The 17,233-nt window shown below is 40.4% G+C and overlaps 1 protein-coding gene across 6 annotated transcripts in view; it reads right to left on the bottom strand.

Moving 5' to 3' along the window:
• UNC5D (unc-5 netrin receptor D) overlaps positions 1-17,233 on the bottom strand; it is a 417,169-nt gene that overhangs the window by 103,963 nt on the left and 295,973 nt on the right. For 2 of the 6 annotated variants that reach the window (XM_088139128.1, XM_088139129.1), the window contains exon 16: positions 14,780-14,958. In XM_088139128.1, coding sequence (XP_087995254.1) covers positions 14,780-14,958 — 179 coding nt within the window. Of the gene's footprint in view, positions 1-893; positions 4,378-10,357; positions 10,458-14,779; positions 14,959-17,233 lie in introns of those variants that run through there. The other 4 variants (XR_015795854.1, XM_088139130.1, XM_088139126.1 and 1 more) reach the window with 4 other exon arrangements.

Here is a 17,233-nt window from a genome sequence, read left to right as displayed (position 1 = left end):
CACTGGCTTGACTGGTAGTTGGGCATCCAGCTGGACCTCTCCTCTCTACTGGTCCTGGAGCCAAGCTGTTCCAGAGGCCAATACACATGGTCCCAGAAGAAGTAGCACAGCAGAACCATCACCACTGCCTGAAGTGACCTGGCATCAGGGTGCAACCAGTGTGCCCCATCAGGAGAACCAGGCAGGGGGGGCTTTTCTCTGAAAGAGATGCACAGCTTCACTTCAGGTTGTCAGTTTAACTAACTCTTGGCCAGATAACATCCCTGGTACATGGACCTAATTTGTCGCTATACATATTTGACCATATTGGTTTGTCACAGTTCTTTGTGGTTTGTCCATAGATTTGCTAGAGGACATAAGCTTTTGTTTTGCAGGCAGCATCCTGGGCCAGTTGAAAGTCTTTTTCAGAAAGGAGCAGTTCCAAAGTTCTCCTGAAAAACTGCTCTGCGTCAATGCCAAATGTATGGATGGCAGAGGAGCATGTTCTAAATATGCTGAAAATATGTGTAGGTGTTATTGGAACATTGGAACTCTCCTTGCTGGGTGTAGCTGTTGGAAATCTGTACATACTTCAAGCACATTTTGTACTTTAGTATATATTGTATTTCCTTAATGTAATTTATATTATATTGCAAAGATAATCTCTTCTTAATCTGCACATGTGTATGCATGGTGCATGCTTTATTATTTTTTTCCCAAACTAATTTCTCTAATATGTATCTTTCTGACACTTTTCTCTCTCTGTCCTATGAAGAAGCTGCTAGAGAAAGAACATGGAATTCTTAAGAAATGTCAGAAATGATCATTGACAATTTCACATTTTGTTGGAGATATATGTGGTCTGCAGGATGCTTATCCCTAACCTAGAAGCTGAACAGCCCAACTCATTTTCCTTTCTTTTATTTCATGAAAGATATAGAAAATCAAGGAGGCTTTGTGCTTTCCTAATGCATGTAGAACTGGAATGGACACAAAGTGTGAATTGAAAGACATGGGAGCTTAAGAAACTTTAATAGCTCAAACAGTAAATATAGAGGTGGCAGGAGTGATAACAAAATAAGTGTTAGTGAGCTTTGACTGCACAAGTGTAAAAACACAAATCAAAATAACATTAGCAGTATGCCAACAGAGTACTAATATTTTCTGTCTGAAGGATGCAGCTGTATGAAAGTTGGTACAGCTTAGTACAAAGATCCAGTTAGTCAATGGCCATCTTATTTCTTGGAACTGCTCATCAGCAAGTCTGATATGATTAGATTATTTAGCAAGGCTGGGGAGAAACAGGTTCAAATCCCCATTTAACCAGGAATTGCATTAGACACTTGTTTCTACAGCTTATTTTACAAGCTTCTGTGAATATAATGATTGGAGAGAAAACCACAGACACCATGCTAAGTTGAAAATTATAATGATAATAGCTACAACAACAGGAAAATCAAACATTTAATTTGAGAAAGAAAAGACTGTTACACTCCTATTACTGATTTTCAAACAGTCAGAAGTATAAGGGAAAAAGATGATTTATCAGAATTGGTCTGTCTTCATTTCTCAAAAAGCAAATGGGGGTTATCTTTTTTGAAAAACAAAATAAAATAGTCTTCCTTTGAAGAAAACCATGGTTTACAGTAGACTCACTGTAATCAGTGGGGCAAGTACTGTACATCACTTATGATGATGAAAGGCCCATTGACTTCAACAAATCTAAGCGTCACAAGCCTGGATCTAACACAATATGTGCAGAGGACTTGGATAGAACCAAAGTCTTTGATTTTGTTCCAGACAAGTACTTTAACAGTTATTTAAAGTACTTTAAAAAAAACTATCTAGGACCTTTCTGATTTTCTGCACCAACAAAGAATGAACCAATCAATGTCTTTTTGAAAGCTTCCCAACCAACCTAAATCTAAGTCAGGACAGTTTCTTCAGCATGTATCTTAAGAAAATGGGAAGGTGATTACATCAGGTCAAAATTTGGGGCCATCTAATCCACTGCTGTTGACACTGACTGATCGTAAAATTTCTCTGGAGTCTTAGGGAAATTTGCCAACCCAACCTGGAGATTGAACTTCTGGAATGTAATTTATATATTTACATTCCAGAAGTACTTGCTCTTTCTTAAAAGATCCAAAACTCATTGGCTCCAGTTATAATTGACTCATTTCTTCTACAAAGCAGCTTCTTTCTCCTTCCTTGCTCCCCAGGAGCAGCAATCAAAGTTATAAGTGTGAGTTTCATAAAGTATAACAACTTGTGTTTAGGTCCTCTCCCCCATATATTATTTTAAAGGCATCCATTCTCACTGCACACAGTAAAAACCACTTCAGATATTAAACCAGTAACCAAATAACCAAACAATCACAGTTTGATGCAATTCCTTTGGTGCTGCCTCTTATGAAGAAACTTCTCAAAAAAGAAAAGAGCAAAACACTATCCTTTGAGTGTGTAATAGCACCAGATGATCATTTTGATCAGGGCAATGATATGGTGAGTAAGGGTTGTATATAACTTTAACCGCCACTGCTCAAATAAAATCAGGGATATCCCCATCTTTATAGCAAATGCTTTTAGAATGAAAAAAGAAAGGCAGTTTATTCTCCTGCATTTTTTCTACTAGTTCTCATTTATTTGAGGAAAGAGGATTTGCTTTAGATAATCTATTCAATGGAGAACAGAATTTCAGAAAAATTCTTACAGATGGAACATGGAGTTCTTGCACTTTCTCAGTTCTGAGGCCATCAAAGGCTATATCCTTTATTGTACAGTCACCTCTTCAGAGGTCTGCAGCCTCTCTGGCTTTTCATACTTTATTCATTTATGAGATTTACAAGGCCACCCAACTCAAACTATGAGAGCCTGGGCACCATACAACAGCAACAACAAAAAAACCCTCAAGAAAGAAACCTCAGAAGGAAACTCCTACCATGGGTGTTTTTCAGAGGAGAAAATGTAGGCACCCAGGGAGGCTGGCTGTAGAGTGGTAGCAAGTTGTGCAATAGAAAATAGCCCCAGCAGTAGATCCCATCCATTACCTCCCCTTATAAAGTCAGCTGAAAAGCACATCAAGAGTAATTTGAAATAAAATCTCAAGCATTTTGAGATTATAGTGGAACATCAGATGCCTCTTTCACAAGGGAAGAAAAGATTTAAACTGCTGATTTCCACATAACCTAAACACAAATAAAACTGTAGATTTCTCATGTCTGTTATTAGTTATGCATTTGGGCAATCATTCTCTTTCAGTTTAATCACCAGTAGCATTTTTTAGAGTTCTGTTCAGGCAGCCTCTCAAATTTCCCAGTTAGAATGAAGGTATACAGCAAATAGAGACAATGTCCCAGTTTTTCTCATGTTAGGAAAGGAGAATAACTGTTCCTTCTTCTCCATCCAGCCAAGACCTTTTTTATTATTATTTAAATGTGTAAGTTCACAACCTCTACCCCCTAAAAATGGACAATATTTCTAAAGAAAACTATGCAACCAGCATTTTCCTCCAAAGGGATAAAAAAGAGAGAAAACCTTCAGAAATCTGCTTAAAAATATGTTGCAGGAAACATTTGGCTTAGCTCTAAGCCCCCAACACTACTCCAAAATGTAGCAATATATTGATTTCTGTGCATTCTATCCACTTGGTGTCAGCAGTGACCTCCATTCCTTGCCTGTGCCCCCAGTATGAGCATATTCATCAGGGGGAGCCCACGCTGCCTATTTTGAGTTATAAACTAACCCTGTAAGTTGTTTAAACAAACAAACAAACAAAAAACAAGCATCTCAACACACACACACCCACGCACACACAAAGAGAATTTCAAGCATCTGCAATAATTTTCATATTTTCTTTTCTTGGTTGTAGCACTGTGTATTCATACACACTTTGTGTCTGAAGGATGCACACAAGCATAGAATTTAACTTTTGGGGGGGGTGTGGGGTAGGGGGAGAAAATTTTCCCTTTTTGTCCAGCATAGATAAGTCTCTGTGTTATTGTTGTGGTTTACCAGCTTCTTCTGTTCCTCCAAATGGGACCTGGCTTGAGGGCAGAAGGAGGTGACCCACTGAGTGAAAATCGGGAGGTGCAAAGGCATGTGATGAAATCAGGACATGTGGCTTCTTCCCTGCTAACAGGAACTCCATCAAGTGCAAGCTAGATCTTGACTCTCTGAAAGAAAAGTGATGGCTAAAGTCCATTTTGTCTGCTGTAGCTGAAGTTGGATTCCTCAATCTGAGTTTCTGTAAGCTTAGAGATTTGGGGCTGTGTCCTTCCTATCTCTTCCAGAGCACAGGCTAGAGAGTCTAAATCACCGTCGTGCTGGTGTCTGGCTTCCCATAAGTCCAAAATGACAGCAGAGGGGCTGTGGTGGGTAGCAAAGTAAGACAAATTCCTAAACAAGGAGAGAAACAGAAGGAGGCGAAAAGGTGGGGTTAGAGTAATAAGTATGGTCTGCCAACAGCACATGAAGAGAGGCAGTCTAAGATGCAACATGAAAACTGCACTCCTATAGCAGGGATTCTGACAAAGTTTGGCATCAGTTCCGGATGGCCACTTTTCCTCTAATAGTGCTCCATTCTAACTTGGATCAGCCCCCAGTTTTCTCTTAGTCCAGCTCAATGCTAGTTGATCTTCTGTTCTTCCCATCTGTTAGTCAATCGTTAACTTTGCAACCATGATTGTTTGTTGGACAGACAGAACAATAGGGTGGGGTGGGGAGGCTCACAAGCAAACCTACCTCTTACATATACGTTCAAGAGAACTGTTTCCTCAAAGGAATGTGACCATCTCTTCTTCCATAAATAAGTGTTCTTATTTTTGTATGTGTTTGCATATAAGATGGTAATGGCCTCCATTCAACCAGCAGGTTTCTTCCTAAATGTTCTTGTTGAACGCTCTCAAAATTCTTCAAGGATTTTTCATGTATTTGACAGGAATGCTTCCAATGCCCCCATGGTTTTTGAGATAAGCAAGTAGGGGCTTTTCTGTATGCCATTACTTGCTGCCCAAACACTGCATGTTGTAAACCTAGTCTGCGCTGTTGGCAAAAAAGTAAGAGGGTACTGAAGCAAGGAGATGGAGTGCTGGAAGTTGGAATGCAACATATGAAAGCCTGATGGTATTTTACCCTGCTCTAAACCACAGCATTTATTGCTTCCAGCTCCTCTACCTTCTCTTGGAGTCCTTATGTTTTATCATTCTTTTGTTCATGATCATTCTGAATAGGGAACAACCTGAATCACCAAAGCCCACTTTCTTTATGAAGATTAAAGCTGCAGAGTTACACTGGAATGGTTGTGCATAATCCCTACTACATGGGTAGCATCACTTTCTGGAGAAGACTACATTGCGGTCTTTGATTGCTCACGATGGGAAAATAATGTTGGGTTGGCAACTAGGTTACATTTAATCTAGTTATAAACATACTAATATTTCAGCAATAGAGACAGGAACACTTTTTGCCTTCCTAGAAAAACGTGTAAAAGTGAATAAAGTGTGGCTCTGAGACAACCCAAAGATCTTCACCCTGAAACCCAGCTGCAAATTTACTGATCTTCAGGGGAGTATTATTATTTTGCCCTCTAAAATAGTACAATATAAGTGCATTAAGTCTCCACAAGATGTAACAGGGATTTAGTGTTTTATATCCACCAGCCCTTTAAGAAAAGAGGAAGTACACAATTTTCCAGCCTCATGGACCGGATGGCACTGTATAACCTTGTACTCCTTGGGAGACCAAAATAATAATTTTAAAAGTGCCCCTCTTGGCTGCTATATGGATGCATTGGCATTGACCTGCCTTTTCTTTTTGCCTTTTGTCACTAAAAAAAAAACCAGCTAAAATGTGTGCACATAAATTATGGAAATGTTCAGCAAGACATTTGTTTGCAATGGATGTGGTGGGGCAAACTAGTTTTTGCATGCAAATTATTCTCAAACTGTCTCTTTACAAATTAACTTGTGTAATTTCCCTTGGGAATAATGATCTAAGCAAGGCTATGAAACAAGTATGTATTTGCATAGCTGGATTTGCATACATACAAACCACCAAATGTGCATACCTAATCCATGCGTGTACTTTTGGAGGAGTTATATTTTTGCTGCCATCTTTGTGGAAGGACAACTATTCAGAGGTCTTCTGGATTCCACTCAGGGACAGCTCATACCCTGATGACTGAGATTCTTTAAAGGGGTGCTTTGTTTTGATGAGCGCGCAAGCAATACATATCCTTGAAGTTGCTTTGTGAAGCAACGTGGCCATCACATTAAGAGTGAGGTGACTAGAGTGCTTCATAAGTTCTCTAATAGCTCTAGCCAAGCTTTGGTGAATGCTGCTTCAAAAGAGGTGGTTTAGCTTCCTCTAGACTGCTTACCAAAGCTAGAAACAGATCCACTACAGAGGATGCTGTTATTTGTCTTCTCCAGCATGGCTTGCCTCAAACTCCTGGTAAAAGGTGACAGACAAGGCAAGGGACATTTCCTCCAACAGGGCTCACAGAAAGCTTTGGTAAGCCATGCTGCAGAACAGATCTCTTTGCTTCTCCACCCAAATGGGCTTTTGCCCGGGCACAGGGCCTGCCCAGAAACTACCTCTAGCTTTGGCAAGTGGCAGATAGAAGATAGACACTTCAAGCCAATAAAAGATCAAATCACATTGCCCTTTTATTGTGAATCTAAGTCACCCCTAATATGTGTGAATCTGCAGGTGTGACTCTAATGTCCTGGTCCCACAGCTTGATGTCAGCCTAGCTATGGAACTAGCCCTACTACTAGATGAAATGAAGGAGCCACTCTGACTTGTGGGTCATGAACTGGGTTCAAAACCCAACTACTGTCCTCCTGACCCACTTCAGCATGCTGCCTAAGATGTCACTTCAGCCCACTGCCCTCTAAGTGTTACTTTAAGAGACATCAGCAGACCACATTGGAAGCTAGCAGTGATTTCTACTTGAATGGTTCACAAAGGCTCACAACTGGGCACCTCCAGATGCATGGGTGCTAAGATTGGGAAGAGTTTCTCATACCACCTCTGACCTTCACAGAGTGATATGCAGAAGATAGGAAAATAACTGGCCAGAAAGTGGCTGGAAGAACTGGGGAAGAGGCAGATCCTCCAGCCTCAATAACAGATCATGTAGGATATTCCAAAACTCATTATATGATAGAATTTGGATATTATCTGAAGCACTGAAGAGGTTAATAGAGACAGTTCACTTGTCAGCTCTGATTCACATCATGGCATCGTGAGATTTAAGTGGGCAGAAGTTATATTGCATTGGCAGTGACCCTGGTTTATTTTGATGAGAACAATGTGAGCTAAGGAATCCAGACCAGTATCTTTCTGCACTGATTCTTAGGGACTTGGGAACAAAAGGCACGGACTGACCATGGTGGAATTGTCCCGCTTTTCATGCATTATGAGGTGGACTTGGAGACAAACTGCAAGAATGAAAATTGCTCAGTTATACTATAAAAAAATATACCCCACTCAGATTAGTCAGTTCCTTTAGCTGACTAACCCTACCTACTCGTTCAGCTAGCATAGCATGCCTCTAGACCAGGGGTCGGGAACCTTTTTGTCTGAGAGAGCCATGAACGCCACATATTTTAAAATGTAATTCCGTGAGAGCCATACAATATGTTTAAAACTAAATACAAGTAAATGTGTGCATTTTATGTAAGACCAACACTTTTAAAGGAGGTTAGGCCCAAGCCGGGGGCTCGATTTTCGGCCACTGGTGGAAAGTGGCACCGTGCCTAAAATATGTCTCGTACCTCATTGGGGCCACAAACAGGGGGCCAGCCCAAGATGAGGACTCACCCAACAGGGCAGGGGCAGCGGAAGCAGGATGCAAAGTGGTGCACCCGGATCACATTCGCGTGGGCCGCTGACGGGAGCTAGGCCAAAGCAGGGGCCTCGATTTGCGGCTGGCTGTGGAGGACGATGAGGCTCCAGGCCCGTTCGTCCTCGGTAGGGTGAGTCCCAAGGATGCCGGATGCGGATGCGATGCGGAGGAGGGCGTGGCCTGCGCTCGGCGGATAGAAGACGTGTTCTAAGCCTTACCCCGTTATTTTTTTTATTAAAGATTTGGCAGCGAGCCAGATGCAGCCATCAAAAGAGCCACATCTGGCTCGTGAGCCATAGGTTCCCGACCCCTGCTTTAGACCAACCAGGTATCCAAGCTTGAGTGGAATGCTCTCAAATAAGAACAGGTGGATGCTTCAGACTAGGGGAAGAGGAGGCATTGCTTATAATTACCCAGTTACCTCTCCCAGTCCTATAGATGTGAACTGGAATGTACATGTGCACTAAAAGTGACACTTTTCAGAATGTTGGGATGTGGCTTGCAACTAAAAAAAAAAAAAATGCAAGCAAAAGTATGTGCCGTAGGGGAAATTTGCTTGCAGAAAGTGTCATGTTAAGAAGCATAATCAAAAATATGTGTATTAGCAGGAGTAAACATAAAAATATATCCCCATTTTCAAAACACTATTTTTTTTTCCAGTTTGTTTTGTTGATTCCTTAAACTAATACTAAAATGGGCAGAAATGAATTTGCAGGAAGGAAAATTAAGAAACTGAAGAAAAACAAAATGGATAGATATGCCCAGATTGAACAGTAAATAACCCTGATAAAATCTACAAATTTTACATGTAAGATTGATCTCCAGGCATGCATTTTGATGTGCATTTCCTTAAATAAAATTATAGATATCTAAAGGCATCATGCATGATGAAACTGAAATGAAACTAAGTGGATGTTAAGGAAAGGCACACTTTTGCCCTCCCTCAATCAGAAGAGAGAACTTGGGATAAAATATTATCTAATCCAGTCTAGTAGCCTGCTCTTTGATTTAAGCATATTGCTCATGGGAGCAAGAAGGGAGGATTTTTGCCTGGTGCAAGCAGCAGAATGAAGCACCGATGGTGCATTTCTCAACTGCCTACTTCTCATCATTTCTTTTAACATATGAAATGCCCTTCTCTTCCAATTGCAACAGAGAGTCTTAAGTGCTAGAGATAAAAATAGCTTACCTGCCCAGAGGATTGAAATTTTATCACATAATTCCTAGCAAAACGTAATCTTAATTTTCCGACTGAAGGGTTGAACTAATCAAGAAGTAAATATTGTACAGAGGACATATCCAGGTCTGAAGACATCCTTTGGCATGACTTTCAGCTAGAACGATTATCATTTCCAAAATATTCTTTTTTTTTTTTTTTTGACTTCCAAGTCAAGTCAATACATTGCTACATTTCCCCCCAGATACATTACAATATTTAAATTTAATCAATTGGCTTGTTGCCAATTCTTTTGCCAATTCTTCATCATCTCCATTTAGGATGTCCTGTTTATGTATGGTTTCTCATCCACAGTAAAGAGGGGTAGAACAATACTGACCTGAATTATAGATGTGATTGGAAGGATTGTTGAAATAAGGCTGAATGTTATTTGAATTCTTGAATTCCCTATTAAAGCTGCCACTGTTGCTGTTGGCCTTGCTCATTTCTGAATTGTTCAGCACAGGCTGAAACCTAGTTGAGTTCTTGTGACTCTCTTCTGAATGAGAGGGGAAAAAAATAATGTGCGTGCATGGAGGTATCTTATGTTTTACCTTTTTGCTACACTTATGCATTCTATTGTTGTATATAGCTATACAACTATAATGGGTATAACCAAATTAGAGTGGATTAAAAGCTTGATAAGCAACAATAACAATAGGCATAATGGCTGGAGCCTTGATTTTTTTTCCCCCTGCTGTGCTGGTGAAAACACTCCTTGCACAAAATTCTAATCATAGGATGTCTAGCAGGAGACGTGGAGGTGGTTCCTCTTACAGTCCCCACCTATGCCGAAAGTTGTAGGTGGGGGAGAATTGGCAATATGAGGAAGGCAGAAGAGGAAAGGGCAAAATCCACCTATCCAGCTTGAGGGACTGTCTGATGAGCCACAGACTTGCCTGCTTTGGAATGGACAGAGTTTTTCCATTTGTAAAAAAAAAATGAAACAAAAACTTTGAGTTCAGCTCAGAAGCGATGCACTTTCAACATAAGATTGTACATGTTTGATGTGATTTTTAAAGAACATGTGATCAGGCAGAAATAGAAAAGAAAGTGATATACATAGTCTAAAATGTAGACCTTGGATATTTTCCAAAACTGTGCATCAATATCAGCAAAGGTACAAAGGACACCACAGGAATCATATTTCTCAGAGATAAAGAGAAACTGGGATAATGTTCGTTCTGGACATGGTTGAGATTGGAACTATAGATTGTGTTGCATGAGATGCAAAGATTAATGACTTCTGATAAGCAATGGGGAGACACACAACCCTTCCTGATTTTTATTCCTATCTTTTTTTCCCTTACCGTAGCATGATCTTGACCATTGACCCTAAGGAAACAAATATGGATAGATAACACTATCTGCCAGTTTTCTCATCTTGCCAACTGTAAGTTCTGCTTGGCTCTACAAATACAAAAAAAAGTATTACAAATTCTGTACTATAAATCCAGAAAAGGTTCACATGAATATTTGTATGCCTTTTCATGTGCACTCAAAGTACACATTTTTGAAGGCAATCCTTTTCCCACTGAAGCCACATTTTTATATCTATGTTTTCCAAATGTGTGAATTTTAATCCTTTGCTAACATTACATCATTTTGAAAAGGGAGGATTGGGTATGCCCACATGTCCAGCAGGTTTGAAATTAGAATGTAATTTAATCTAAAAATGGGGATGGACTAAAATTCTTATCCATTCCTAACATACCCAGATAAGTTCCAAGAAATTACCCACGGAACCGTCAGGTGAAAGATGGGCGTATCAGCTGTTCTTCATCGTTTCTTTAGTTCTTCATTCATTGCTATGGTACTAAATATGTCAATTTTGGAAACTATCTATACCAACAATGCAATAGCAACAACAATCCCTTTCTGGTCTGTTAATTACACACTCCCTAAAAGTGACAGCAAGAAAGAAATAAATGAATTGAGCCATTAAAATGTCCCAAGAAAATATAACATCTGGCAGCTGAGGCCTCCTACCCATTTGTTTCAAATATCACATCTCCTGGTTTGCATGCAACACAATCAGGCTGCAGGTTGTGGAGTCATTTCAAACATTTAAAAAGCATCCAGTTTCAATTTGCCTCTAGACCCCCCACCCACCCATTTTCCCCCATGTACAGTTAGTGCTGTCAATAGAAATGACACATGCTTCAGATTCCAGAGGCACTCCTGTTCCAAAGAGCTACGCTGACAAATGCCCAGATTAGGAGTTTGGAACAATAGTCATTATTTTAAAAATACTGTACAAATTTTGGATTTTATAGTAATGGGGATTGCTGAGGGGGAAGTAGTAGTAAAGGAATTCTCATTCAACCTATCCCTACCTAGTCCAACTGTTTTTAAGATGAAGTACTTGAACATCAACATGATTTTTTAAACCCATTCTTTAATTCCATCTGAGTTGGTTTTCACTGGTAGCTTTTGTTTCTGTTTGGCTTTTGATGGCTTCAGGAAAAACATTCTTTTAAAAAGCAAGCCTGGATAATAAATGCAAACCAAAGGAGGTGGACATGGATTGCTGTAAAATGAAAATAACTCCAAAGCTTTCCTTCATGCAAACATATTCCCCAAACATCTTATAAGAATGCAGTATGTTTGGTACTTAGTACTGAGTACTAACTTTGGTGACTGTCAGTTTGGTGTAGTGGTTAAGTGGTGTAGTGGTTAAGGCATCAGACTAAAAACGGGAAGACCCTGAGTTCTAGTCCCATCTTATGCACAAAGCCAGCTGGGTGACCTTGGGCACTCAGTCCCCATCTCTCAGCCCTAGGAAGAAGAAGGTAAGGGCAAACCATTTCCAAGAATGTTGCCAAGAAAACTGCAGGGACTTGTCCAGGCTGTTACCAGGAGTCAATTTGGTTTGCTCCCCTTAAAAGGCTGGTAGGATCCTGGATAGCTATTTTGCAGAAGTAGGAAATAATATATAGTGCTGGATATTCCACTTCTCCTACTGATCCTGATATTCCAAGGCCTTGAGAATAAGTGGACAGGGTTTTTTTGGGGGGGGGGGGGGCTGTCACTGTTGCCTGACACTGATAGGCTGGGTTTTCATATTTGATTAACCCCAAATGTGGTTTTATTTGCTTTGCTATAATTTATTGTGCAACCTCCACCATTGTTCTGCTCCTGCCCTCAACCACATGATTGTGCAAAGTGATACGGATGGATGCTTCCTTAACAATGTAAATTGTTATTTATTATTCTTATGATTTAGATGGCTGTGGACAGCTAGTTCCACATAACAAACATTTATATGCATTTTACCCCAACAACACTGTGAAATGGTTTGGGTTAAGAGTGAGTAATCAGTCCAAAGTCACGTGATTAAATCCACAATAGGGTAGGTTTTTCAACTTGGGTGTCCTTGGTTTAAATCCAGCACCCCAACCCACTGCAATACACTGGCTTTATTTAGACAAGAGTGGAGAAAAACAACCTATTCTTAGGATCAGTGAGTTGATTTGGTGCTGGGTCACCTGCAAGAGTGCATCTCTCCACTGGATGCAGTTCAACCACTGTGAGTGTGCTGAGAGAGGCAGCTGATTGTCCCCCATTTTCAGGTGGACTGAAGCCCAGAGGTGCTGTTTCTCCACAATGGGGCCAGCTCTCTGGAATGCCCTCATGTGGGAGATCTGATTGGCTCCAATGGTATCCACCTCCTGGAAGAAGTTGAAAATGGACCTTTTCTAGAGAGCATTTGGGACTTGACACCAGGTTTCTCTTTGGGCAGGTTGGGGGGGGGGGAGTGGATAGGTTCTAAGCTCTGCATTGTTTATGCATTACAATGTCTTGCTTGTTTTGGGAGCCACCAAGAGTCTATTTATCATTGTGTTAGGATCCAAATTGATAGATATAGATTAGATATAGATATATTGATATATAGAGACAGACAGGCAGACAGACAGACAGACAGACAGACATAGAGAGATAGAGAGATAGAGAGATAGAGAGATAGAGAGATAGAGAGATAGAGAGATAGAGAGATAGAATATCTCACTAAGGGTCCTACCACTGACCAGCTCCTTGCCCTGATGCTGCACCCCATTCTGACCTGGAGGGAGAGTGCCAGTCTGAAAGCAAACAGAAATTGCAACATTTTCTCTTCTATACTTTCTCTTGGGGACTGCTCCTAGACTGTAGAAGGAAAGACAGGATCTCTGGGCTTCTTGTTGGAAAGCAGACCAACATTTCTGTACTAATATTCTTACTGTTTCCCTTCTTTATGAATTATTTTTAGGAATCCTTGAGTCTTAATGAAACATCGCAAACCTAGGATCTCTTTCATTATAAATAATTCCAGGGCTATTTGGTTGAAAGTCATTTTCACTATAGCAGAGTAATCTTTACTGAAATCAGAACTGATAAAGGTATCAAGTGCCTGTAGGCAGAAGTTGTGTTCCTACAGTACAGTTAACTGCTGTGTAACTTACTTTATTTGCCTCTCCTGTAGCTAAGAGCTGCCTTGGCCTATTGTAGAAGGCTTGGTTAGTTTTAACTTTTGCTATTTACTATTGATGGAGTTGTGTTTGAACAAAGCTTGTTTGGCTAGTTTTTGCTTCAATGTTTTGCTTCCAAGCTTTGTTTGGCTAGTTTTGCTTCAACGTGTTATACAAACACAGAAAATAAGTTAATTCAGTAATCTGGATAAGTGTGTCACATGTAGGCAGCCAGAGAGAGAGGGAAATTTCCCTCTATGCTTTTTCATAGCTTTTTTTCTTTACAAATATTCAGTACAATGGGAAGGATTACATTTAGATAAAAAAAGGACAGAACACTCTGGGAGACTTTTTGTTCTTGTTTTGATCCAAATATCTACCCTGCTAGCCCCTTGGGTTTCCTCCCCTGGAGAAACCCAGTCCTGGAAGCTAGCTGGGAGGCAGAAAAGTGGCATTTGATATTAGTTTCCCACACTTGAGAATGGATGTCAGAGAGGAAATTCAACCAATCTTACAAATGCTGGAACGTTGTTGCAAGGGTCCAGGACTGCAAACCCAATAAGTTACTTAATTAAAGTATTAGCACAGCTCTTTCAGAATGTGTTATTTTCCACATTTGTTTGCAATAGTAAACCAGGCAATAGATTAAGGCAAGTCTACTAAAAACAGGAAGTAACTTCAACTCAATCGAACCTTAGCAGGCTTAAAAGAGAATCCAAGCATTTCATCAAGTAGCTTAAGTGGTTTGATGGAACAAAAGGAGGGTTCTCTGCTAAAATAAAATAAAACGAAACAAAGTAAAATAAAATAAAATGCCAGTGACAAAGCTAGTGTGCTTCCTGGGTTGCAGAGCATCTCAGGAGCTATACTCATGCGATTCTGCTGCTGGTGAAAACTAGCCTTGAATTCATAAAAGACCATGCACTTAGTAGAACCCAATAGGAAACCAGATTCATAAAAATGAAGGGATTACAAATCCATACCTCTGATTTCTGAAATAATGACAGTGCTACAGCCTTCAATATACTGGTTTGAATTGCTGATTGAAATGCAAAACATATGTATATGTGTATATATGAAAGAAGGGATCTGGGGACCCTGAATGCTGTCTCTAGTTCAGGGAAGTAGGTAAGGGGGTGAAAAAAGTCAACATGGCAAAGGGGTGGGGCTTTCATTGCATGGTTGTGGCTGCTGTGTTGATTTTTTTTTCACCCCCTTCCCTTCAAACATCCCTGCACTACTTCAAATGTTAACTGGTGGCCTTTCACAATCACTTTGGCTTACCTGTTGATGCTGTTTTTTTGTGCTAACATCTGCCAGTCTTTGCCTTTGGCGCTGGGAGTGTCAAAAGTTGCACATATTCTCTGTCTGATAGAGTAGGGTATCTTAAAGGCTTGTGGGCCCATCTGAACGGGAAAGCTGTTGTCATCGTGTGAAAAAAAAGTGATTGTTTCCCTTTCATTCTGCATGGAAAAAAATAATAATGGGTTCAAGCAGGCTCTGCTCTCTCCCAAAACCAATATCTTTAATTCACCAGAATCCATTCTGTACCCAAACTGCTGTTTGCCTGAAGCAGGAGTGGGCATTTGGGGCCCTTGAGAGGTTGATCGATACCAGGTGATCTATTTACGATTCTGCAGATATTCAATTTGATTCCCAGGTGATCCAACACAATCATCCTTTCAGACTGAATCACAGCATTGATTTGCTGGCCAGGCCCACTCCCCCTCACTCAAATGATCACCTCGAATCAAATCAACTTGTTGAATCAATCTGGCAAGTGGAATCAGATCAAGAATGATCCTGACATCTACCAGCTAGCACAGCCAGTTGTGAGGGAAGCTGAAAAGGACAGTTTAGCAACTTCTGAAGGTCTTCTGGTCACTCACTCCTGGTTATAAAGAAACATCATCTCATTAAGCAATGAACATAGAGCAACATCTTATCTCTGAAGATTGTTGAGGGGAAATGTGACATTTATTGCACTGGACAGAGCCTTGTGGGTTACCTTGCATGGCTGGGTGCTAAGAAGTAGATTATCAAGCAAACCAGATGCAGACACCAATTTCCCAGAATGTGTCTTGGAAAATGAAAACGGTCCACCCCTTCTTTTCACTGTGCGCAGAAGAGTGCAATTGGTTGACTTATCTTATTTTTGAAGGAAAACAAATACAAGCAACCAAAATTGATCCTACTTGTTTTTCCTAGGTGGGTGGCCCCAGGCCTGCACTCTTGGTTGCATAGATGGATGAAAAAAACACAAAGAAAACTGTGGCATGTGTTCAATTCTGCCTATCTCAGTTGCTTTAGCCTGCTAGATTATATCCATTTTCAGTTGTTTTAAAATCGCTGATAAAATGTTATTGTTTCAAACATCCAGATGTAGGCTAATTTGGAAATCGCTAGAGCAAAGGGGAGGGTGGAGATATTTTCAACAAGCAAATGTGAATTATTTTGCCTTCAGCTCTTTCCTCACCTAATATTACTGCTCTATTTCACTGATAATAGCCCTGGACCAGCATTATAGTACTGATTTAAACGAACACATGGGAATATGTTGAGACCTCTGTGTCTCTGATGATAGCTGGCATCTGATATACAGTCGCTTGGTTTTTCCTATTTACTACCAACCCATCCCACTAGTTCTGCTTCCCAGTTAATGGCTAACCCCAGCCTCCTGCGTGAGACTTATTCCTGATGGCAAACCAGGATACAAGCCTAAGATCAAGTAGCAGCAATGAGGAACACCCATGAGCCGTGGATGATTAGAGCAGACAACAGCTAGGTTCACACATTGCCCTAAGGTATAATCAGGGTGGCTTTTGGGTGGGGGGGGGGGGCGGGCTTCTCATGCTATACAACCCCAACCATTAGAGTTTATGGTTTAATGTACTTGGCAGATCAAGCCAATGATGCTTTCTTTTCAGCAAACTCTGGTCCAGGATAATGTATGGACCCAGGAATTATTGGGCTTGATTGACAGATAATTTGACCTAGAACAAAGGATGTTGCCTTCACTGGAGTTAGATCCTTGCTGCATTTAGCTGAGTGCTCTTGACTTTTACTAGGTCATATCTTGACTTGACAGGGATGGGCTATGGAGTTTTCTTCAAGCAAAACAGGCCTGCTAGCACAGATCTGTGTCTTACTTTCCAAGGGGATGTGGTCTAAGGCAGTTTTCTGTGTCTCTAGTTCATTAGTTCATTTTCATTTTCCTTTGCAGTCCCTGAGACCCATAAGCTATATGGGTCATGAACGATCTGCCCCCCCTTCATTCCCCCCCCCCCCCATATCACTTTCTCCCTATGTTCTATGTATCAGGATACTGCTCTTTATCTGCAATTTCTTGGTGCTAGTGTATGCTAAATATTTCATGGGAATGTTTCTACAAGGCTTTTCATATAACATTTATGGCTCATCTCAAAAAACAGCAATGCACAGCAATAGGAAAGCTGTGAGTACATCATATTTTCAGATTGTTTTAAATTAAATATGCAACAGATTTGGTACTCTGCTCTTTGAAGATAAGCTTCTGCTACCTGCTTTATCAAACAAACAAACCAATAAAATGCACTCATGATGATAAATTGAAGGACTGAGCTTATTTTCCCCATATATTCCTGAATTAACTTTGTCTTGTACTTCTCTTTTGAAAAAAAGGATTAAATAGGACTACCATATCTGGGTTGCAAAAATTCAGAGAACCACTAGATGTCAGAAAACAGATACAGTAAATTC

The sequence above is a fragment of the Python bivittatus genome, unplaced genomic scaffold, assembly GCF_059951505.1.
Source record: "Python bivittatus isolate LINGU-HERP-01145 unplaced genomic scaffold, Pbiv_v1 ctg000320_np1212, whole genome shotgun sequence".
In the NCBI taxonomy this organism is placed as follows: Eukaryota; Metazoa; Chordata; class Lepidosauria; order Squamata; family Pythonidae; genus Python; species Python bivittatus.
This window is presented reverse-complemented; position numbering and strand designations above follow the sequence as displayed.